The 25,095-nt window shown below is 43.7% G+C and overlaps 1 protein-coding gene and 1 pseudogene across 11 annotated transcripts in view; one reads left to right on the forward strand and one right to left on the reverse strand.

The window, feature by feature from the left end:
- Nucleotides 1-25,095, forward strand: part of UNC13B (unc-13 homolog B) — a 190,682-nt gene that overhangs the window by 141,187 nt on the left and 24,400 nt on the right. For 8 of the 11 annotated variants that reach the window (XM_076008830.1, XM_076008826.1, XM_076008827.1 and 5 more), the window contains 6 exons: nt 14,300-14,346; nt 16,958-17,036; nt 19,215-19,289; nt 19,783-20,002; nt 22,533-22,760; nt 23,461-23,602. In XM_076008830.1, the coding sequence (XP_075864945.1) occupies nt 14,300-14,346; nt 16,958-17,036; nt 19,215-19,289; nt 19,783-20,002; nt 22,533-22,760; nt 23,461-23,602 (791 nt within the window). Of the gene's footprint in view, nt 1-1,884; nt 4,416-11,865; nt 11,889-14,299; nt 14,347-16,957; nt 17,037-19,214; nt 19,290-19,782; nt 20,003-22,532; nt 22,761-23,460; nt 23,603-25,095 lie in introns of all 11 variants that reach the window. The other 3 variants (XM_076008823.1, XM_076008824.1, XM_076008825.1) reach the window with 1 other exon arrangement.
- Nucleotides 8,035-8,104, reverse strand: LOC142874677 (uncharacterized; annotated as a pseudogene).

The following is a 25,095-nucleotide window of genomic DNA, read 5'->3' on the forward strand; positions in this document are numbered from 1 at the left end:
CAGAGAGGTCAAGTGTTTAATCCAGGGTCACTGGTGGAGCAAGACCCAAACTTAAGTCTTCTGATTATTAGTCCAGTAGCATTTGCTTATGGTCTCATGTGGTTATACACAGAGCTTCCATCTTGGTTAAGCAATCTTTTTTCTTTTTTGAGACAAACATGAAAGGCCAGTTGGTAGCTCCAGCCCTTGTAGAGTCAGAGACATTAACTAGGGCTAACTCTAGGTGCCAAGACCCAATCAGGAATACCCAATCCCCATATAACTAGGGAGAAAAGAAAGGAGTGTCTTTGGAAATTTAGATTTTTGTCCTTGTAGGAAGAGAAGAAACAATCTGAAGTCCCCTAGAACTGGAGGCTTGGTCTTTGTAGACAGCTGAGCACCAAACCCAAGAATTCTGGCTGTGCACATAGAGCATCCTCTCAGACTAGAACTGAGTTGGCCACATTAGAGGTGTGCTGGTCGTGGCCCCTTGAGACCTTGAGTTAAAGCAGTAATGAATGATGTGGGCCTACCCACTGCCTCACAAGATGGGTAGAGTTCTTAGATGAGGAATTCCTTGATGAAGTAGTGTTCTTAGAGGAGCTGGAGTACTTAAGTACTGAGGAAAAAAAGGAGGCAAGGGTTTAGAAGATGTAGAAATCGCAGTGTAATCTAGAAAATGGGGAAGGCATCTCTGGTCAAAGAATGTGAAAGGTAGCATGTCTCCTGCTAACCCATCTTACCCCTCCCAGGGTAACCTAGCAGAACCAGTGAGTATTGGCAGTCCCATTCATCTCCTGGTTCTCTTTGTATTTTCCACTCTGCTCCTTCCCTATACTTGGCACATTCCCAGTAAAGAGGGAATGGATGCCCACCCCACGTAAAGTAGTTGTCATCTCTGGCTCTGTAGTACAGTTGCCAGTAGCTTAGGGTGCAGGAACAAGGCTGGTGGCAGATCTGTCTTCATCTTTCTGGAGGATAGTAAGGCACCCTGGAGCCCTTTGTGAAGTAAGCAGCTCCACACCTGTCCCATGCAGTGTTTTCTCCAGGCCAGTCAGAGGGTTAGAGCAACCCTCTGTTACTTGAGCAGTGGACAGTGTGCTGGACAATTATTTTTTGTAGTCTCTGAAGGCTCCTCTGTGGGCCTAGAAAACCCTTAGAGACTATAAAATGGAGCTCAGAAACACCAGCCTTAGCCTGAGCCTCCTTCATCCCCATTTGTGTGCCTTTAGCTACCTGTCCCTCTAGATTCAAACATGCTAATTGCCAGTGTCTGGACAGTGTCTGTGCCTGTATGGTACCACCTTATTCTAGAATTAGGTATAGAAATATTTTTTTCCTCCAAGTTTAAAAATACTTGCTATGGTTCTTTCACCAAGTGAAGGGTTGCTATCATTAAACAAAGGGAAAATATTTTGTGCTATTAGCATAGGCAAGAATGAACCTTTGAGTAGCTAGGTCTTCACCAGAAGAACGAACTGGAAGAGAAAGAAAGAAACATTCCATGAGTCCATGTCTTGTCTTTCACTGTGTATGTGATTTGAGCTTTGGTGGTGAAGCATCTATTTGTTCATTCCTGAGCCATACCCTAGTGCTGAATTTTGTGAAGATTTAAAGAAGGAATCACTCATGGACATTACCCCATCTATCTCTCAGTAGCTTGTCTCAATGCTGATGACTTTGGGGACCTGCTCAGAACACAAGGACTTTATTTTTACATCAGCACTCTAATGAGAAGCCAAGGAGAGAGAACTGACTGCCCATAGCCTATAAGGCTAGAGTTGGGAGGCAGGTCAGGATTGAGTCCTATATTCTCAGGAGATAACATTCTTATTCCAGTTTGATTCAAATTCACATTATCCTGCTGCTTTCTGACCTGAGTGCACTGTTTTCCTTTTTCACTAGCTACAGGATAAGTCAAGCCAGGATCCAGGGGCATGTGCCAGGTTTGGAGGCCAAACATGGGGCCATTTCAGGCAGCACTGTGGGCTAAGCCCAAGGCATCAGCCAGCAATAATTGCTAGAAACAGACTGAGAAGAGCAGGACAGGCTATTGCCTTCCAAGGCAATCTCTGTTAAGCATCCTGACCAGAAATAAGAGGAAAAGGCAGAGACCCCTCGGACCCTGTGGGAGAAAATGAAGCGATTGTTGCAAGAATCAGAGGAAGAAATTATGGTCACCTTGGAAACCTCCTCCAGGCTTTCCCCAGATAAGGCTAAGGCAGAGACCATGTGTGGCATCAAGAGCAAATCCTCAGGCCCTGCTGGAGCCCTACCAGAGGACAACTCTTCAGCCCCATGGTATGGGTCGGCAGCCTCAGCCATTGGTGGAGAGAAAGATGGGGACCTGGCCCAGCTTTGCAGCTTTGGGCAGCAAGCCAACAGCCAGCTTCCTCTGGGCTCCACCGCCTGTGCTTCAGCATCTGGTTCTCAGGACGTCTCACCTGCCAGCATTACCACAAGCTGTCAAGAGTCCTCAGAGAGAAACCGAGCCAAGGCCCTTTCATCCAGAGACCCTGGCCAAGGCTGTAACCGTGAACAGCGGGAGCCTTTGGGGGATGTAGTAGAATATATCATCAGAGAGCTGCAAGGTATCAGCCGTCTCCAGACTGAGATTGCTGAGCTGCGGCAGCACTTGAGCCAAGTCCGCGGCTCAGTGGACGAAGTCTCTAGCTGTGTAGACTCAGTACTGAGTGAAATAGAAGGCCTGCAGGTGGGTGGCAGCTCCCTAAACAAGGCGTGTGTGGAGGAAAAGGCCCAGGAACCCCATGTGGACAGACCCAGTGAAGAAGCCATTCTGTATTTATATGGCCTTCCTGAGCAAGATGGAGAAAATACTATGGAACTGGTGGACAGCTTCCTAGCTAAGCACCTCTGTGTTAATGGCATGCAGTGCAATAGGTACATCAAAGAGGCTTACCGGGAAGGCAGAGCCCCTCCCCCCAGGCCCACTGTTGTGAAGCTTGCCCATGTAGAGCATAGAGACTTCATATTGCAGAAATCCATTCTCTTGCAGAGTGTGGGCATCCAGATTGCTACCAGAAAAGAGCCAAGCTGGCCACAGAGCTGTAAGAATCCCCAAAAGGGGTCTGTATCATTTTTGCAACAACAACTTCAGGATGATAGTTGGAGTTATTTAAACCAAGGTGAATCAATTCTTCAGATGGAAACAGGGAACAAAGAACCCCAAACAGGGCCATATCAGATGAGGGCTCAGAATCAACATAGAGAACACCAGTCTCCTGAGCAGCAAGGTCTTCACTTACTACTCAAGAACAATTTAGCTAAGCAGAGTGATGTGTCTAAGCCAGGGGATGAAGTAAAAGGAGCTTCAGGAACGTCCCAGGTTATCCGTGGCAGCTGTGGTGAATTGGTTGGGGGAGAGGCTTCTCTGTCTACCCTCCATCAAGTTGAGGGACCTGCCCTCGTGTTCATCTCAAAAGAGGAGGATTCTGAGAAGTCCCAGTTTTTCAAACAATGCAGCCAAGAACTTGAAGCTTGTAAAGTAGCAAAAACAGAAAATGACTGCAGCAATAAAAGTGAGGCCAGCAGCTGCCTATCACTGTCTGGGGTGCTGAAGACAGAGAGAATAAATGCACAGGACAAGCTCCTGGGCTGTGAAACTGGGCTTGATATTCTGAGCTCAAAGCAGCTAGAGGACCTTTTGGCAGACAAATCTAGAAGGTTTGCAGCTCTGAGCTGTGACAGAATGATGGAGGAAATTATAATAGGGCCTGAGACTTTAAGTGACATGGTTCATATTAACCTGAACGAAGAGGAGGAATGTGCTGCTCAGGTCCTAAAGGATGTCCTTGACAAGTCCTCTTGTGTTCTAGGTGGCTCACAGGAGGATGAGGATGTGGAAATCAAGTTTTACACAAGTAAACTGGGCCGAGCAATTCATCACTTTCGTTCAGCTCTGCAAGGAGTGTTTCAGAAGCTAGATAACAGTGGGTCCCTCAGTCCTGAGGACCTGGAAAGCAATGAGAGTGGTTCCCAGTCAGAGAACAGTGATCGACTTCTTGGGACAGTGAGTTCAGGTGGTGCCCAGGATTGCTCAGTGGAGAGCCCTGGGAGTCAGGGGAGTGAGAGCTTGCTCAGTGTGGTCTCTGGTGGAGTGGGCATCCCCACACAGGGAGAACAAACCCCCCAGGATCCAAGCAACTCCTCTCTTGCTTCTAATCACTCACCTCTTGCATATTCATTGCCAAGTTTTGCTCTGGCTCCATGTCTGGAAAGTGAGACTTGTTCTAGGCCTGTATCTCCTAAGCAGGACAGACTAAGCCTAGAGCAAGTGTGTGCAGAGACCATTTACCTCAACAAATGCATCAACAATTTTAAAAATGTTTTAAGAGAGAAAAGACTGAGACAGAAAAAACTTTTGCATGAGCTAGTACAGAAGGCAAACCATCTCTCAGTAGAAGACATACACTCAGGTATTCTGAGTCTCTGTTTAACAGGATTCTTCCTGTCTAGGTTGGGCCTCCATCTGGGCAGCAGGACACCTGTCATGGTGGCAAGTTTCACAAGGTGATGGGGGCAGTCCATAGCTTGAATGAATCTAAATTACTCAAGTACAGATATTAAGTGTATCTTGCGGGAATTAGAGTGAAAGAGAGTTCTAAAGCAACAGGAAGGAAGTTCCTGTCCTTAGGGAGCTTCCAGTCTATTAGGGGAGCTATAGAAAGTACCCTTTTAAAAGAAGGAGGAACATCTGGGTAGAAGTAGTTTGCAGCTGCAGGACTTTTAGGATAGGTAGGTATAAAGGAGGGGTGAGAGCAGGAGGCAGGAGTAGAAGATGAGGCATATTTATTCATAGGCACTAGAAGGGCTGAGAAAGAATCCCTGTGTAAATTTCAAATTATTCTCCATGGGTTTCTTGCTGAGATAAGATTGCCATTTCCCCAGCAGCTGATGGGGCTTCTCCACCCCATAGGCCACTGTAAGAATTTCCTGTACCCCATCCTGTCTTGTTCCTAGTCCCAAACTTGCTGACACAGAACCTTATGAATTTAATGACTTGGCATGTCCAGGAGCTGCTTATAGTGTTGACCCTGCCCAGGAGCCCAGCTCAGCCCTCTACTGGCTGTCTTGCCTTTCTTCCATCTCCAGCTAAAGGCTGCTCACCTGAGAGCTGGAGACTAGAATGGTTTTTGACTATAAAAAATGAAAGAACTTTTTTCTAGGCAATATAGAGATATGTAGCTTTAAAATTACTTCTCCCAGTCAAAATTAAATTTATCCAAAGAGCATATGCTGTATTCATCCAGTTTTAAATGTAAATGGGTTTGTCCTCTTATGCATATAACCTGATTAATCTTTCCAAGGCAACATTTAAATTATGAAGCATATTGTGTTAGCAAAGGTGTGAAGGAACAGGCACTCATACATTGCTGGAGGAATGGGAGTATAAATTGATATAACCTCTAAGGAAGGCAATTGGTGAGATTTATCAAAATTACAAATATAGATACCCTTCAAGCCTTCAATACCACTTCCAGGAATGTATCCTGCAGATATATTTTCACATGTGGAAGTGACATATGTACAAGGCTATTTTTGAAACATTGTTTTTAATAGCAAAGGTTGAAAATAACCTAAGTGTTTGTTAAGAAATACCAGTTAAGTAAATTATTGGCACATCCAAACAATGGAATATAGTACCACGTAGCTATAAAAAGAATGAGGTGGCTCTTTACTGAAATGAGAAGTTATCAAAGATATATTGACATACGAAAAAAGCAAAGTGCAGAACAGTATGCATAAGATGCTTTCATTTGTATAAAAAGGAGAGGGAAAGAATACACACATCCATAGTGTCTGCTTGTATAATATCTGCTTGTCTGCTTGTAGAATATCTAATGAAAGATGCATAAGAAATACATGATTGCCCATGGGGAAAGGTATTAGGTGAAAACTAATGAGATGAGAGGGAGATTTTTCACTCTTTTACTTTTAGAATTTGAGTCATATGAATGTAATATCAAGTCATAAAATTAAATTTAAAAAATGAAAAATTTAAATCACGTCATTCTCCTTTTAAACGTCCCTAGAGCTGCTCCTTATAGCTTATCAAAAAAAAAAAAATTTAAATTCCTTTACCTGGCATTCAAGGTCACTACAGTTGGGCTCTAGTTTACATTTCCACCCTTGTCCCACTATATGCCTTTCATAAGGTAACTTTGCTGTCATACAAATCTGCCTTGAACTTTCTATTCGGAGCATATTCACATATACATGCTTCTTTCTATCCTAAGGTGCTGTGTCCATCATTTCAGTCTAACAGAATTTACTAATACTTGAACATATAGCCAAAACATCACTTCTTCCCGGAAGCTTTCTGAGGAAGTAATTCCTCAGCTGTAAGGGATTTTTCTCCCCTCTTAACTTTGCAGCCTGTTTTTTTTCTTTCCAGGCATTGAAGAATTATTTCATCACAGCAACAATAGAAACAACAAATATCAAAGCAGTACTTTCTTATAAACTCCTTAAGCTGTGGAGGCAGCTTTTGTTGGCATGAGCACCTGAGCATACTTCTATGACTCTTCAGCTTGCAGTTTCCCTTTAGGCTGACTTCCTGCTAGGCAGGGGAAGAATTTGTGGTGCCTGTGATAAGCAAGTGGCAGCAGCAGCAGTGATGATGAGCAGAAGGAGGTTTTCTGAAGCACCAATAAGAAAGCAAGCCACAATTATGGGCCCCACCCAAGACCCAGTCTTGCTTGAGGCCTGCAGACTAAGTGAAGAGAGATGCTGGGTAGTGGCAACATCCCTTTGGTGCTGGGTCCATACCTGGCTCCAGCATCATTGCATACAGCACGAAGGATAGAGCAGGGCAAGCATTCAGGCCACCCTCTCACCAACATACTCCTTAGTAGTTCCCTAACCTAGTAAGCTGACTCAGTGTATTAGAGACTGCCACCAACTGTGAAGCATTTGAGAAATTGGCTTTCTTCACTGCTCTGCTTGGAAACTTTTAGGGCCTAAGCTTACTAGTTGTAGCTTACTGTTAATTTGAGGGGTTTTTTTTGACGAGGGGGGGGTGGTATTTGCCAGGCACTGTATTCTCTTGTGCATTGTATAAAATTCAGTTCTTACTACCATTTCACCAAAATAGCTTTGGTCAAGGCCATCAGATGTCCACCATATTGCCGAACTAATGGTTCATTTTCAGTTCTCCTCTTAGTCAGCAACTTCACACAACTGATGATCATTTCCTTTTTTTAATTATAATAGCCTTATTGTTATGTACATGCCATAAAGTCCACCCTCAAAATCTCTTAAAAAGTATATGATAGAGTGGTTTTTAGTATATTCAGAGTTATGCAACCATCACCACTATGTAATTTCAGAACATTTCCATTACCCCAAAGAAACCCCTTACCTGTTACCCATTCCTCAGTCCCCTTTGCTTCCAGCCCCTGACAACCACTTATCTACTTTGTTTCTATGGATTTGCCAATTATGGACATTTCATATAAATGGATACATACAATGTGTGGCCTTCATGTCTGGCTGCTTAGCATGTTTTGGAGGTTCACTGATGACTGTATCAGTACTTCATTTCTTTTTGTGGCTGAAAAGTGTTCATTGGATGGACATTTTGTTTATCAGTTGATGGACATTTGGGGGACTGTTACCATTTTTTGGCTCTTGTGAATAATGCTGCCATGAATATTTGTTTACAAGTTTTTGTGTGGGTATGTTTGAATTCTCTTGGGTATTTATCTAAAAGTAGAATTGCTGGGTCATATAGTAACTCTGTTTAACATTTTGAGGAACTGCCAGACTGTCTTCCAAAGTCATTGTGCTATATGTGATACACACACACACACACACACACACACACACACACACACACACACCTTGGAGTATTACTCAGCCATAAAAAGGAATGATATAATGTTTTTCATAATTTTTTTAAATTTTGCAATATTACAGGGGTACAGATGTTCTTGGTTATGTGTATTGATTTTGTTATGCTTGAGTCAGGGTTATAATTGTGTCCATAACTCAGATAGTGTTCATTGTACCTGTTAGGTAGGTTTTCAAAAAATATTGTGCAGGGGCCATGCTAATCTTCTCTGTATCCTTCTAATTTTAGTGTATGTGCTGCCAAAGTGGGCACTTTCATAAATTTTTAATAGCAAGTCTAACCACCATCATCAGGGGTCGTTATCTTTTTCCCTTACTTGAATTTTTTAGCAGAGCCCCTATCATGTGTGGCCCAGTTTGTTTGTTTGTTTATTTTTTGGAGAGGAGACCCTGGAACCAGGTACCTATTTTGAATTTTGGCTTTGCCAAAATTTGCTGTGACTTTAACCAAGTCTCTTAACCTCTCTGATCTTTAATTTAAACAACAAAAAAAGTAGAGATCATAATAGTATTTGCCCAGTGGAGCTGTGAGCAATAAATGAGCCAGATACAAAATAAATGTTTAGTTAGCGTAAGGTACTATCATCATCATCATCATCGTTTATTGTCTGCTCTTCCTCCTAGAATGAAAGCTACCTAGGATCAGGGGAGTTTGTTTCATTCACTGCTATATCACCAGCACTGAGAACAGTGCCTAGTGTGCAGGAGGTTCTTAATAAGTATTTGGTTGAAGAAATGAATCCTTGCAATAACCCTGGGAGATAGCTATCTTTATCTATTTTTTTAAAGTAAGGAAAAATAGGCTTAAATAAGTTGAGCACCTCAAATTTTTTGACTCTCAAGTACAGTGGTGTTAAGATTGTTTTATTGGGCATATTGGGGGAAGTGGTGGTGAGAAGGTATGTCACTTCCACATAAAATGGACTGTCTGGAAGAGTGAGATCACTCTTAGTGCTTAGGGATTTTCCTGCAAAGCAGTTGTTCTATAGACAGTTATAACTTAACTACAAACTAAATCTGAGTGGGAGAATCCTAAGACATTTTAGGAAGTTAGGAAGCATAAAAAGCCTGATTCTTAAAAAGAAAAAAGATATTTTTAAAGAATGTTTATCCAATGGATAGGACAGACTGAATAGCTAGTATAGCATTTCCTCAGGGTCTGGAGAAAATGGTATAGGCTACTGGCTAAGAGACCTATATCTTCTCTGGTACTGGGCAAGAGACACTTACTTAGAAAAGCTATTGTTTTCTAAGTTCATAAAGTTGTAGGTTCCTTTTACTACATGCAAATGCTAGGAGATGTGATAACCTCGGGCTTCAAAGGTGAAATGATATATAATCCTTCACTCAAGAAGTTCACAGAATCCTTGCTCACAAGAAGTTTTCAAGAAGTCCACAGTTCACAAGAAGTAGTATAAAGGGAGGTGTTTATACAGGCAACTACAATGAAACATAGTATTGACAACATACTACCATGGGAGTATGCACATAGAAGGATGTGTATCATGGCACATAGTGAAGAGGCACCTAATTCTACCTTTAGGGGGAAAGGCAGATAAAGAAATTTCACAGAGGCATTAATATTTGAGCTAAGTCTTAAAGAATGAGTCTGAGCCCACCTAGTAGATGTGAGAGGTATGGAAGGGAGGTATGCAGTCTCAGATGTGTTGGACGGTGCTCAGTGGTACCTCAATGCAGGCCACGTGAGGAGGAGTGGAAGGGAATGTAAAATAGAATGGTAGGGGAAGTGCAAATGTTGAAGCACCTTACCTGCTACAATTAGGAATGGGTAGCCATTACTATAATTAAAAGCAAAGAAAAAGTGTGATCAGAATTTTGAAATAGAAAATGTGGAGTATGAATTGGAGTGGAGCAAGTCTAGTGGCAGAGAGGTCAGTTTGGAATCTCTTGCTGTAGTCCAGATAAGAAATGATGAGAGTGGCAGATTGAAATGGAGAGGGAGAAATGGATGCCAAAGTTATTTGGGAGGTAGAAGATACAGGGCTGGGTGACTGACTGGATAGGGGTGGGGTGGAGAGAGGGAGGGATCCAGTCATGTATGGCGGAGAGTCTCAGATCTCAGAAATAAGAAAGGAGGAGGAGTATGAGGCAGAAGATACAAGGTTCATGTTTGGACATGTTGAATTTGAACTAAGTCTGGGATAGCTAGATGATATGCAGTAGGCAGTTGTTAATGTGTTGGGGTAAAGTAGGCTTGTGAATGTTAGGTATAACTACTTTGAGAAGTAGAAGAGGGAGCTGACTAGTAAAGTGGAAGAGACTTGTCAAGTGACACTAAGGGCTACATTGAGATTAAAAGTCTGCATCTGTTTTCTGTGGTTCTCTTCTGTACAGTGGTGAGATTTATCAAGGCATGATATATTAAATATCAATGAGAAGGATGAACATAGGTGCACTAGGGGGGCCATTGATTTGCTTGAGTGGGCATCAGGGAAGGCTTCCCAGAGCTGTGCTTTGGCGCAGGAATTGGCGCAGGAAGTTTTTCTCTTTGGGAAGAAGGAGTGAGGTGCTGTTTCTGGCTGATGGAACAGAATAAGCAAATAAATATGTGCAACTTTGAATGTGTGACCTCTTTGGGAAACAAAAGGTAATTAGATTATAGTAAGTGTGTATGGGGTCTGGAAAAGGAGGTGGGGGAGGAGAATTGGTGGACTACAGTCAGATCATAGAGTGCCTGGATGGCCTTGTCAGTGGATTGGGTTTTATTCTTTACACGTGGGGAAATTTAGAGGGAGCAGAAGGATACAATCAAAATAACTGACATGGTGTATAGAATGTATTTAAGATAAGGGAGAAAGAGAGAAACATTTCCAATTTGAGGGGTCAGTTAAAATGTTCCTTGCCTAATTTTCTTATTCAAAAGGAGCAGAGTGTTCTGGGGGATGTGGGATGTAGATATAGAAGAGAGATATCCCCATTCCAGGAAGTGTCTTTCTCATCTCACCCACCTTCCTGGAGCTGCACTGTTTTGGAGGATTCCTAGTCCTGAATTCATTCTTCTGTCAGGACAAGTGACCCATTGAATCATCCACAAATAGCTTAAAAAATTAGGAACTTGTGAATTAGAATCTTGGATTCTCCCTTCTACTTGTGATATCAGTGGCTCTTTAAAAGGGAAGGAAAAGAAAGTGAAAGGGAGCTGATGGACCCAGGCAGACAGACTTTCCCTAGAGAAGGAAGCTTGTGGCCCTGTCCATATGTGACCTAGAAAGAAGTGTAATCTCTGAAAGATAGGAAAGGAGTAATCTCTGGGCCTTATTCTTACCCTGTTGCAGCTTGTGTGGGTCCTTCCAGAAGTGTTAGTTTCCTTTGGAATATTGTTCTGGGTTTGGTAAATAATTAGGCTTGGGAATGCAGTTGTGGTTTTATTATCTAGATCACTGTGACTTCTGTTAGGGCAGCAGACATTTGATTCCCCTGGACCTGTAGCCACTCAGCATCCTGGTCCTGGCCCCAACTCCAGGCCTTACCCTGGCCAAACATAATTGAGGGTCTGGGAAAAAGGCCAGGGCTCTCTGGGCAAATGCATGGCCAAGCCTGCATTGTAAATTAGAAAGGGCTCAGCTACCAGGCCTTTGGGGTTTGAGGACTTATACAGATCCAGAGTAAGCTCATCTTCTGAGGAAGATACTCTGTGTTCAGCCCACTTAGATAACCTGTTGGAATGGTTCTTGGTAACAAAGCTGGTCTTATTGGACCACCTTTTCCAAAGTGGCCTCACCCTGGATGTAGGCCACTTTGGAAAAGGGAAAAGGATGACTGGAATCACCAGGTAGACTTTGGGGTGTTCCAAACTGAAAAGCGGGGCCAAGAAATACAGGCAATAAGGATTCTGGGAGTCAGTGAGCTGGGCCCTGTGAACTGCCCAGAGGACCTCTCCCTCTCTTCTGTGTCCATTGGGGTTTAGCTGGCATTTTCTTTGGGTTCCCTGCTATAGGACTGAATCTACTAACCTTTCTGCCCTTTTTTTTTCTGCTCTTTCTCTCCTTGCAGAAGAAAAGCGAGGAGCCCTTCAGGTTATGCCTCTGGCCTTTTGGGCCCTTTTTATTGTTTATCCTCCACCTCCCCTGAGCACTGTGTGTGTGTGCACGTGTATATGTGTGCACATGATCTGTGCCTCTGAGTGCTGGCTCACGCAGATAGTCTATTTTTCTGGAAAGCAGTTTGTGTGCATGCTCCATGCTTGTGTGTGCTCCCACAGACATCCCTGGAGCACAGTGTGAGAATGTATGTGTGCCAACATGGGTGCACATTCATTATAGCATGTGTGTGCTTACACTTGCACTAAGTTCGACTCCTACAGACACTGATTGCCCTCCTCTTCTACTCTGCTCAGTGTGTGTCCGTTTTCTACTGTTGCTGCAAATACTGGCATATGCTATAAACCCTGGCTGAGCCCAGCATGCATGCATACTTTATATTTGAGAGCAGGAGTTGCTGCAGGCATTTTGTGCCTCTTACCTGGGGCCCTAAGTGTGAATGTGCTTTGTGCTGTGAGCAGGCTTCCTGACCTTTCTGTGAGCACAAGCTTCTATAGACCTGTTGTGTGGTTCCTCCAAGCCATGTGAATGCATAGTATACTAATGCTCTTTGCCTGTAAGCACTGGCTCTTGAAGACAGTGAGGGTTTGCTTTGCCTGTGATTTGGGCCCTAGCGAACACCATGAATCCTCCCCAAATGAGTTTGCACACATATTCCGAAGCCATAAGCATACGATCCATGCTCACCTTGTGTTTCCTGCAGGAACAAGTTGTATCTATAAATATACCTCCTGTAGGTACTTTGTCTAGACCTCCTCCCACTCTCGTGCCCTCCTTCAGTGCAATGTGTGTACATGTTCTGTGCTGTGTATGCAGACGTGCTGTCCCATCTGAGCACAGGAAATGTGCATGATCTGAGCCTGGCTCTCAAAGACTTTTTATGACTTTGGTTCCTTAAGCCCAGTGGTTTCTGGCAAATATCTAATTCTGAGTAATAAATAAGAATATGTTTAATATAGTGGCCATTTCCAAAAGGAGCATAAGTTGGTAGGACCTGGGAATTTAAGGATGGGTTCCCCTAACGCCTACCCTAGCCCATGATCTTAGGAGACTTGCAGTTTTTCTGTTATTTCCGACCTACTATTGTTTCTTGTACTGTTCCCATTGTCTTTTGCCTGAGCCACTCTGGCTGCCTTTTGGGCCTGGCCCTCCCATTACCAATATTATCCTACCCACGGAATAAGGATAGGAGGCAGACGACATAGAATGGGGGCTATGGGCAGTAGGCAGATAGTCTTGTTTAAAATATGGACAACCTGAGAAGGGTCTTCAATTCACAGTTCATCTGTGCCTACTGCAGATTGAGGATTATTCTTGCTCATTTTTCCATCACTTGTTAGCCCTGTCCTATCTCTCCCTATTCTACTTTGTCTAGCCTCATTCTATCCATAACTCCACCTTTATAGCCCTCCCAAAACATCATTCCCTGTTCAAAGCAGCTTTCTTCTGCCTCCCTTCTGGAGCCCATTTGCTCCAGGATAGTTAGGAGATGGAGAAGTTGTTGGGGATGGAGAGAGACAAGGAGGGACAGGAAGCCCCAGACCTGTTAGCACTAGGTTTCTTGTGCCTAAAAAGCATGTACCATTGGGTTCTCTGGAGATCCCTGGCAGCTTTGGAACTCTTTCTTCTCTGCACGCTGCTTAAAGAATTTGCTTTTTTTTATTGTTTGTTTGGTTTGTTTTGGTTTTTGTTTAAAAAGTATTTTTTGAACTGTTCCTTCCCTGAATTATTTGGTATCTAAATTTTTAACTTCTCATTCTAGGGCCTATAAAATTCACCAGAATCATAATCCAAGTGTCTAATCTGCCCTGTGTTCTCTTGTTATGTACAGCTTATTAAATGTAGAAAGCAGATTCAGTATCAGTGTAATAATACATGTGTACCCAGTGTCAGTGTGTCAGGGGTTCAAGACACCCAAGCTAAATCAAACCACAAAATGAGATGGGGATCCAGAAAGACCAAGTCTGAATCTGGGGCAGCCAAGAAAGTAGGAATATAGCTGGAAAAAGACTGAACCGTATATGAAGTTATCCTTTTGCTTTAGTGAGGCCTGGAAGCCTAAGTGGATCCTTCTCCTGGGCTTGGTTCATTGCTACTTGTACCAATGGCTCATATAAGTGAGATATGAGTTTTTCTATCCCATTGGACCTTAGCCCCAGGACCTCAGTGAGCTTGGCCTTATATCCTGTCTATTCACTGGGGAGACAATTACTGTTCATTTCAGCAGCCTGTTTATTGCTCTGGCTGACCAGGGCATTGGCGTAGACATCAGGCTGGCTATGTCACCTGCACTGTTCTGAGCTTCCTACTCCACTGCTCACTGCCCAGCCTACAGGCAGTCTCCTGTCTTTCCCAGGATCTAACTTTTTTTCTATCTCTTTTTAAAGATTCCACATGATGGTGATCCCTCTCTGCCTCAGTGGCTCCCAGAAGGGTAAGTGATTCCCTGCAAAGTTTCTATGGATTGTATGTGTTCTCTCTCTTCCTGCTTTTAGCTCTTCCCCCAGGAAGCAGGGGAGACAGCTTCATAAGATCGATCTTGGGGAAGAAAGAGGTTCCACTGTAGGTTGGTTGGTTCTCTGGGGCAGAGGAACAAACTGTGCTGACTGATTCCTCAGAGTCTGTAGAAGAGGGAGCTTTGCAGAGTAGTTCTCCTGAGGCAGGGGAGGGAGCTTTGGGGCTCCCCCTCCTTGCCTCTGTAATTTCTGATTCATTGCATCTTAGTGGTGATATATTCTTTAGATAGAGGAATGAGGAAATTTGAAAAATATCTATGTTTGGAAACATTTTCTTTGCATTCGATTGTCAATGATGTTGCTGATTAGATTACTCCCTGGGCTCAGTCCTGCTGTAGCTGTTGTGAGTCACCTACTTATTCCATTCCACTCTAGTTAAGACATAGTCACATCCCTTCTGACCTCTGTGTGTTCCCTCTGTGCTGCTTGTATGTGAGTCTTAGAGTCATGGGATTGGGTTGCACCAGAGAGTCATTTTAAGCTGCTCAGCTGATGCCTTTAACTGACTGTTCTTAAGAGAAAACAGAGTTTAAGTGCTTCCTGACACCCTACTCCACTACACATTGCCAGTTAGGACCTTGGGACCTTCTTCTCCCTTTCCCTACAAAGGCTTCTGGTACCAGCATTCTCAGTAGCTGCCTCCTCTCACTCTGGCAAGGGAAGAAGAAGGATCAGATAGATTACCGACTACATTTTCACATTTTGCATTTCCTTGTAATTTGTCTTCTTTTAATCAAGAGTTAATCATGTGAATGAGTTACCTCTGTTTTTTCAAAAGATCATTTATGTTGCAAAAAATTTCTTGAGTTAAATGGTACTTATTGTAGTTTTTAGAATTAGCTACAAACTTTTGGCACAAGTTGCTTCTTCAGTGAGCTGTTGTTTTTTTCTTCTAATGATTGTAAAATACATACATGCCAATGGAATATATCCAGACTATTTTTAAATGGAGCCATGCAGAGGTTATCTAAAGAATTCCCTGTTGTCTTCCTTCTTTCTTTCAGCTTGGTCCTTAGAAGCTGTCATAAATTTAGAACTTCCCTAGGCCTGGTAATCTCATTAAAAACAAAGTCCACTGCCTATGCTCAGGGAGCTAGTTTATTAGAAATCAACCTATTACAGAGGCAAGAGACATGTGAAGGCAGTGGCAGAGACTGGAATGATGTAGCTGCAAGCTAAGGAATGTCAATTGTTGCCAGCAACTGCCAGAAGCTAGGAGAGAGGCAAAGAAGGATTCTCTCCTAGAGCCTTCAGAGACATGGCCCTGCTGACATTGTGATTTCAGATTTTTAGCCTTCAGAACTGTGAGAAAATAAAATCCTCTTAAAAAAAAAAGAAAGAAAAGAAATCAGCATATTGAGTGGCCTGTTCCAACTCCTGTTCTTGACTGAATTTGTGGCTTCATTCTTTGCCTGTATAGTTGGAAGTAACTGCTACTTCATTTGGGACATTTCTCTCTTTAGATCAGCTGTGGTATACAACCCAGCTACCTACCTCCCTACCTCATTGCTCTCATTAAAACCAAGTACATACATGAGTTGTTTTCATTAAGGCCAGAGAGATTTTGTAGCTCTTACACCTCGTTTTATAGAAGTAACACCGAGGCCCAAAGAGAGGAAGGATTTTGGCAGAGGACATATGGTGACTTAGTAGAAGAATTGGAGCTAAAATGCGGGTTATCTCAACATAAGACATATGTTCTTTGGGGGACACCCTTTGTTTTTATTTCATTTTATTATGGAAGAACAGGCAAAGAATACCAAAATTAATAAGAATAGGAAAGGTATAATAGTTTTAGAAAGCTCCAGTTGTTCTAGCTTTATTTTTCTCCTGGTCTTTGTTGATTTGTCCATAGGGCTAGGCTGAACTCTCAGAGTCCTTTTGCTGTTTCCTTCCTAAATGGTGTGGATTTTTTTCTTCCCCTAAATGCTCTTTTGGAATGCTCTTTCATTCCACCTCCCTTGCCTCCATTTGATTATGAGGGTTCCTCTCTCCCTAGAGACACTTTTTCTTCAGGAGGCTTGGGTAGCTCGAATTGGTGACTTTCATTCTTGGCTAGAAGAAGGTCTCCCTTTACATGTCTCACTGGGGCTGTAGGCTCTTCCTGTAGAGCCAATCCTGTGGTCTCTGCGCTGGCACAGGCCAGTCAACAGTTATCTGGGAAGCAGTGTCTCTGGCCTGAGTGTGGGAAGGAGCCCTCCTAACCACCAATTCCTACCTTGCCTTACAGAGTACAAGCACCTTCAAATAAACAAAGATGCCTTGATCTGTCACTGTGGGATAAAAGAGCTCTCAGCCCTTAGCTAAAACCATAGCAGACACGGAGGGGTACTGTTAGAGCAGATTCCACTGTGTACCATCCCATGGCTTTATTTTCCTCACTTCTGTCTTCCTTGCACCCTCAAAGGCACATAGTGTAGGTCAGTTCATCTTCCTGGGGGAGAGGGAAAGCAAGGAGAATGGAACACTGGACCTGCCAGTAATTCAAGGCAGGACTAAAATTCTTGACATATTTTCTTTTCTCCTTAGGCCAGCTGGAGGGCTCTATGGCATTGATAGCATGCCAGATCTACGCAGAAAGAAGCCGCTGCCACTTGTCAGTGATCTGGTGAGTGAAGACTCCTGTGCAGGCTTAGGCAGTAGCCTTGGTGTATCCCCCATTGGGCCTTGGCAAGCTGTCAGGATTGGAAGGAATCTATTTAGTGACTCATATTGGTCTGATGATCAGTCGTTTAAAGCCTTACTGAGACTTAGTGATGGCTTCAGGGAGACTTCGTTCTGTCTCACTCCTTAGTTAGAGCCCTGAGTTCTTCATTAGCTCAAGCTTCTACCTAGAACATTTGTGACCTGGGCCCTCAAAGCAGGGCTTGTGTCTTAATCTAGGTATCTAGCTCCTGTAGATCTCTCTACAGCTGCCTGTTATAACCTAGAATGGAAATTGCCTCTAGTCTTTGACCTAGATCATTGAGCTTAGTGTGGGATAAACATGACTGGAATTCAACTCCTTCTTAGAAGTCAAGTGAAAGTATCCTCCTAAGACATAGGCTTTGTAGACTATCTCTGTAACCTAGTGTCTGGCATTGAGAAGCAATGATAAAAATTTGGGGAATTGAATTGGAACAGGTTTAGGTGTTAAAGCTGGTTTCAGGACCTCCAGGATGACTAGAAGCTTCCATTCTGGGGCATACTTCCTGAGGCAGGATCAGCTTAAGAAATTTTCTGTAGCCTTGTGGGTAGTGGGGATAGAGTGGGTCCAGGATCTGTAGGAGTCCCAGAGCTTAAAGCCATGTGTAATGTATAAAGGTTTAGTAAGACCTGAACCATTTTTCTTATTACCATTTTCTGCTCCTGTTTTCTTCTTTTTTTCTTCCTGTCTAGTGTTTTTCCTATCCACTCCTCTCCCCTCTTCTCCATTCTATGTTCTCTTTTTCTCCCACTAGGTCTCCCTCAGTTGGATGAATGGAAGTATCATTTGTCATTTTCTGTTCATTGTTTCTTTCCTGCCTTTATTCCCAACCATTTGTGCATCTTCTCCTTTCTCTTTTTCCTCCTTTCCAGTGTACCTCTTCTTCCACCAGCTCTTCTTCTAGCTGGTTGAAGGTAAATTCTGATGTCATCTCTTCTTTAATATCTTCTTTCCTTCCTTTATTGTCTCCCATCTCCTCTTTCTACCTTTTTCTCATCCTTTCTTCCTTCTTGTCAATAAGCACGTATCTAGTTCATTTCTTGCTTTCCCTCTCTGTCTGTTGCTCTTGCCTATTTTTTACTTTACAATATCATGTCCCTTACAGCAGAAACTCTAGACCCTGAGCTCTGGCCAGCTGTTTGGGTTGAAAACAGTTTTTGGTGGGTAGAGGCAGAGGGGATTGGGGATATGTTCCCTACTTTGGACTATAGGGAAGAACCTCTTAGTTGCCTCTGAAAGTTAACATGCCCTCGGGGGGCTTTAACATCATGTTGTTCCTTTCTCTGCTCTCCTCTGCACAGGCTATGGTGAGTGTCTCCAGAGCCCTTTGCCATCCTCTCTAAAAGTACATTTCCCAAATCACTTGGGCCCTTCCTGGCTGTTCCTCCTGCTTAAGCTGATATTATGACTTCTGTCTGCCCAATGTCCTCTGCCATAGGGAAACCATGTGCTTCTCTAGGGGCTGCCTGTAGAGCTTGGGCTTAGCAGTTATACAGGGCCCCTCTACACAAGAGCCTGGCTAGCTGGGCAGGCCCAGCTCTCAGACTTAACTCCCTGCCCTGCTTGATTGGACTGAGGCTACATGGCCCCTTTTACTTGCTAAGTGCACTGTTTATTTGGGCTGCTGGCCTCTATAGCCATTCAGGGATTAAGTGGGTGTGGGGTGGGGAGGTACGAAGGGATAGAGGTTAGCATGGAATCATTGTAATGGAATCATTCAGTAATGATTCTTGAATGTGATTCTGACAGTTGTGTATCTCTTACTCTTAATGATCTATATCCTACTATAATTCTAAGCTTTTCATTTTCCTTTACCTTCCTATAAGTAGTGGGAAACCTAAGAATACTAAGAGAATGAGAAACTCTTTAGATGATAGCTATCCTGAAGGAAGTCCTAGAACAGTCCCCTGAGGGCATTGGGTTTTGCATCTTAACTTGGGACACCGTTGCCCAGGGCAGCACCTGTGAGTGATAGTAAAAATAGAGAGAAAAGTACTATAATAAGCTATACTCAAATGGCTTTGGTCACTGAAGCCCCTACCCCAGGACTTTGCCAGCCCTTGGTGGTAGCCAGGGCTAACCATAGGTCTTCTCTCACAGTCACTGGTCCAGTCCCGGAAGGCAGGGATTACTTCTGCAATGGCTACACGCTCCTCTCTCAAGGATGAAGAGCTGGTAAGTAACCCATGGGCTTTCAGGAGTCCACAGGCCTCAGGACTGGTGATCATCTCTATAGCCATACTAACTGGGAATTCAAGAGTGCCGAGCCCACATCATTGACGAAACAGGTAGTATCAGGTCTCAGTTTTTCACATTTCACAATAGTCCAGATCAGAGGGTAAGCCCATCTCATGTTGAAGGGTGTAACCACTGAACTCAGGGTTTTATGGTGGGCCTGCTACCCTCTGTTTCCCAAAAAAAGCATGTTTACTGGAACAAGGCTCAGACCCGGCATCAGGTCCAACCTGTGTTAGACTACCAAGAGTGCACTATATTGGGGGTTTCTTTCTGCTTGGCTGGAATATGGGCTGGACCAGGATAGTGTCTCTTCCATTGTCAGAAGACAAAACAGGGTCCTGGTTGTCCCACAGGGTTTCAATTCTGGCATCTCACAGCAGAATCCGAAAGTTGCAGGTGGCTGATGGGAGGGTATATATGTGTCTTTCAGAAATCCCATGTGTATAAGAAAACCCTGCAGGCATTAATCTACCCCATTTCATGTACCACACCCCACAACTTTGAGGTCTGGACAGCCACCACTCCAACTTACTGCTATGAGTGTGAAGGTCTGCTCTGGGGCATTGCCCGGCAGGGCATGCGCTGCAGTGAGTGTGGAGTCAAGTGCCACGAGAAGTGCCAGGACCTGCTCAATGCCGACTGCCTACAGCGTGAGTGCCCTGTGGGATGAGGGGTGGGGAGCAGGGGAAGCAGGGCAGGGTCTCTCCAAAATAGCTGCAGCAAAGAGCTGGGATGGTTGAACTGTCATTCCTGCACTCCACCTGATTCTGAAGCCCTTTCCTTTTCAGAACAAGTAGGGTCCTGAATCAAGGGGCATTGTTTTTCCAAATACTATGTTTTATACTACCCTTTTAAGCACCTTTTGGGAAAAATTCTTTGAGCTTTCTATGGCCTTCTGGTGGAGCTAGAGTCTCTTCCAGGATTCAGTTGATCCTAGAGGCTGAGCTTGGATAGCGTAGATACCACAGTGGCCTTATTGCCCAAATGACAAGAGCATGTTTAATTAAAGACTGAAACTAATGAGAGAGAGAGAGGGTTCTGTGAGGTTCCAGGCCTCACAGAGGAACTTCCTGAGGTTTGGACTCAGGGACCCAGGGAAAGCAGCATTTATTCCCTGCTTATAGATGGAGCTTTTAGACAATAGTTCCAGGAATAGAAATTTCCAATGCATGCATGTTGGCCCTGAAAAAAAAAAAAAAGAAAAAAAAAAAAGAAAAAATACATGCATGTTGGCCCTGAAAAAAAAAAAAAAAGAAAAAAAAAAAAAAAAGAAATTTCCAATGGATTGAGCAGAGGTCTGGGAGGACAGTGTGCCAGACTCCCAAGGTCCTGGCTAAGTATGTGACTTGTGTTGCCATGAGAGAGTGGCGAGAATAGGAGCAGGAAAAGTAGCAAGTTCCTGTCAGAGGAGTGGGTAGTGCTGTGCTTGCACTCACTATAGCTGGGCCCTAGGCAGAGCAGGGGTTGGGGGAGATGGCAAAGTATTCTCTTGCCCTCCAGGTCACCCAGGTATTACCCAGAGCCAAACTATAGCAATGAAAGGAAGATCCCCTTTAGACTCACAAGCACTTCATTATCCCAAGGAGACATATGACATAAAAGGGGTCAAGGGAGAGGCCTTGAAGAATCATTCACTTAAAATGTCCTTCTTTGAAAAGCCTTAGATTGGTGCCAGTGGCATGGCTATAGTAGACATGAAGAGACAGATAGAACAGAGTCAGCAGAAGAGATGCGGCTCTGAAAAGGCTGTCTGAAGACAAGTGCCAGTGATGACTTTGCCCAAACCCATCATGGGGGGTGGCAAGCATAGGTGCCAGAGGCCTTGCTTTAGTTGCTGAGCACTAGCAGCCAGGCTGGCTGCACAGGCTGCTTACTGGAAACCTTCTGAAAAGTGCTGCCAGAGTGTCTGACTTTTCCTCAAGGGCCTTTCAGAGGTCCCAGGCCAAGGAAGTAGCATCTTGCCTGGGATATGCTAAATGGCAAGAGTAGGTCACAGCAGGAGTGGAGTCATTTTCTATTTATCAGAGAATGTCTGCCTAAGGCTTCTGTGAAGCACAGAGTGAAATGAAATGCCCTTCTATGGGCCTCCTTAGACAGAAAACCCGGCTTCCCATGCTCCTAGGGTTAGAATGCAAATGTTGGCCTTTACTTTTTGCTCTTCATTTTTAGAGTAAAGGCCTAAATCTTTGGGGACTGCACAGAGAGATCAGTCTATTGGGCCAGTATAGGAAGGATGTGGGCCCCAGCTGCTCTCTGAAAAGCCTACTTGGTGAAATACACTGGAGAAGCCTGTGTTCTGCCATGATTCTTGGGCAGCAGGGAACCTGCTGAACTCTGATGTGAGCTAGGTGGGGCCACAGCTGGCGAAGATGGCCTTTGACCCTGTCAGAGTAATAATGATGGTTGTGACAACAGTAGTGGCCATTTATTAAGTACCTGCTACTGCCAGGCCCTATGCTAGATGCTTTACATATGCTATCTAAAATAATGCTTACAGCTGTTCAATCTTCTCTGCCAAAAAGAAAAAAATAAAATAAATAAAATAAAATAAAATAATGCTTATTACAACCCTGAGAGATAAGCACCATTATCTCCTCTTAGAATAAACCAGATCACTAAGCTAGGAGTGTTGGAGCCAGGATTTAAATCCAAATATATCTGACACCAAAGGCCATACTTTTCTCACCATACCATACTATTTTCTGAGATTAAAAGCACTAGAGCCATAGAGAAGAACTCAACTATGTGATAAATTCTGGGATTTGTATCATGCTTGGCAGTTGGATGAGATTCATGCTATTGCTATACCCACCCAGTACCCCTCCCTGATAATTGAGATACCCATTGGAGATATTTTGACTTTATCATATCAGTTGGAGAGTTGATGAAAAATTTCAACATATGTCTAAATAGAAGAGTATAATGAACCCCCATAACAATTATCAAGATTTTGCTACCCTCTGAGTTGCATTTAAACTCTACTGCCAGGCAGCAGGCCCCACAGTGTTAATTTTTCCCGGAGATATCCCAGTCTCCCTAAGCTTCTCCCATTGTTCCATGGCCTCTCTCAGGCCCTATTCCTTAGCTCGACCTGGTCTGGTAGGTGTCTGGTAGATGGCTTGTTGCTTAGTCCTACTTTCTATCTCTTTTCTCTTATCTTTCTTTTCTGCTGTCCTTCAGGGGCTGCAGAAAAGAGCTCTAAACATGGAGCTGAGGACCGGACCCAGAACATTATCATGGCCATGAAGGACCGCATGAAAATCCGAGAGCGAAATAAGCCAGAGATCTTTGAAGTTATCCGGGATGTCTTCACAGTGAGCAAAGTTGCCCATGTGCAGCAGATGAAAACAGTGAAGCAGAGTGTATTGGATGGCACCTCCAAATGGTCGGCCAAGATTACCATCACTGGTGAGCAGGCCAAAGTTTGAGGGGCATGAAGCCCTGGGCTATAGGGAGGATCCTGAGGAAGAAACGTTTTGAGTGAGAGTAAGGGATTGGGGAGAAGGAATATAGAAATGAGGGGAAGAGGAAGATTAATTGCATAGTAGAGAAATGTAGTCTTTTAATATACCTGTCACTGGGATAGTATACATGTACATTGTACCTAATAGAGGGAGGCCTCATTATTCATCACTCCTGCTCACCTAGACCCTGGTGCTGGGAGAGGCAAGACTGGCACCTGCAAACAATATAAACCATAATACAAGGATTTGGTAACAACTTGACACTATATAACTGGTTAACAGTTTGATATTATAAGAGCTTGAGTGGGGGTTAGGGGATGGGCAGGAAACCAGGGAACAGTTAAACAGTGATTTACGAATTGGGGGGGGTGGCGCTGAAGCGTGCATGTATCAGAGGTTGTAAGGGGCAATGTGTAGGAGTGTCAGTTAGGGTTCAGGTGGGGAGGTGGGATTCTTGGGCTAGGCTTTGGGGGAAAGCCTGGTGCCCAGGACAAGGATATATATGGAGGAATGAGATTAGGGTTCCTGTGCAAGGAACATAGATAGGCTGCTCTAAGATGGAGAGCACACATGAGTAGTGCTATGGAGAGTAGTTTCTCACCTAAAGTATACTCTGAAGCCTCCTACATATGCTTGGGTTGCAGTGGTGTGTGCGCAGGGCCTACAAGCCAAGGACAAAACAGGATCCAGTGACCCTTATGTGACTGTGCAAGTCGGCAAAACCAAGAAGCGCACCAAGACCATTTTTGGAAACTTGAATCCTGTTTGGGAGGAGAAGTTTCATTTGTAAGTCACAGAGGGCTTTGTCTTACCTGGGATTGTGTGTTTTGGAAGCAGCATTACATCCTGGTGTTCTGGGCTTGAGGCCTAAGATTGAGCAAGGGCAGTGGAGAAAACCCATTTCTCACATGCTTTACTTGGGCAGCAGCCATTCTTTCTCTGGGTTTATGCTCATGGGCTATCGTATCAGGGTTACTTTACCCAAGCCCTGTCTTAGCTAGGGCTATTAAGAGGGCCCCAGGGTACCCCATCCTGCTTTTTCTAACATTAGAAAGATTTTACTATTGCTCAGTGACAGAACCAGGACTGACCACCCTATTGTACCTCCCAGTCCTGCTAAGGTTAGGCTCTTAAAAGAGTGAGGAAAGAATGTCCTTGTCCTGTGAAATCTGGGATCTGGAGAAGTTTCCATTTCCCGTAAGGGAAGCTTTTCTTCCTGCCTCAGCTTCCACTCCACTCTTATTTCCATTATCTGACTTTCCTACAAATTGTTTCTTATGACAGTAAGGGATAGTTGTTAAAATGGCAAACTCTAGCCTAGGACTTGAACTAATACCTGAAGAATCCAGATGCTTTGTCACCCCTTTCCCCGAGGGGCGGAACTTTGGGTCAAAAGGCTGTGCTCAAGGATCCAGAAGGCTGCAGAGTTTTGCCTACTTTTTAAAAATTTAAATAGATTGAGGTGGTACAAGTAGTTTTTTGTTATATGGGTTAATTGCATAGTAGAGAAATGTAGGCTTTTAATATACCTGTCACCGGGATAGTATACATGTACATTGTACCTAATAGATAATTTTTTTATCCTGCACCCCACTCCCACCCTTCCACCCTCCCTCTTCTCCTCCATTAAGTCACTCTGTGTGACCATACACACCCATTGCTTAGCTCACACTTATAGTATTTAGTTTTTTGTTCCTGGGTTATTTCACTTAGAATAATGACTTCCAGTTCCATCCAAGTTGCTATAATACATTGTTTCATTATTTTTGATGGCTGAGTAGTATTCCATGACAGACATATATATATATTTATATCACATTTTCTTTATCTACTCATCATTGGTGTGCACTTAGGTTGATTCCATATCTTTGCAGTTGTAAACTGTGCTAAGATAAACACATAAGTGTAGATGTCCTTTTTTTTTTTTTTTGAGGCAGGGTCTCATTCTGTTACCCAGGCTGGAATGCAGTGGTGTGATTATAGCTCACTGAAGCTTCAAACTCCTGGACTCAAGTGATCCTCCTGCCTCAGCCTCCTATATAGCTGGGACTATAGGCGTGTGCCACCATGCCCAGCTAATTTTTCTCTTTTTTATAGAGGCGGAGTCTCACTATGTTGCTTATGCTGATCTCAAACTCATAACCTCAAGCAATCCTCCCTCCTCAGCCTCCTAAAGTGCTAGGATTACAGGTGTGAGCTACCGTGCCCAGCCTATTGCACACTAAAACAATTTATTAAACTCTCATTCTATATAAGATACTATATATGATATTGTGTAT

The sequence above is a fragment of the Microcebus murinus genome, chromosome 12 (genome assembly GCF_040939455.1).
Source record: "Microcebus murinus isolate Inina chromosome 12, M.murinus_Inina_mat1.0, whole genome shotgun sequence".
Classification (NCBI taxonomy): Eukaryota; Metazoa; Chordata; class Mammalia; order Primates; family Cheirogaleidae; genus Microcebus; species Microcebus murinus.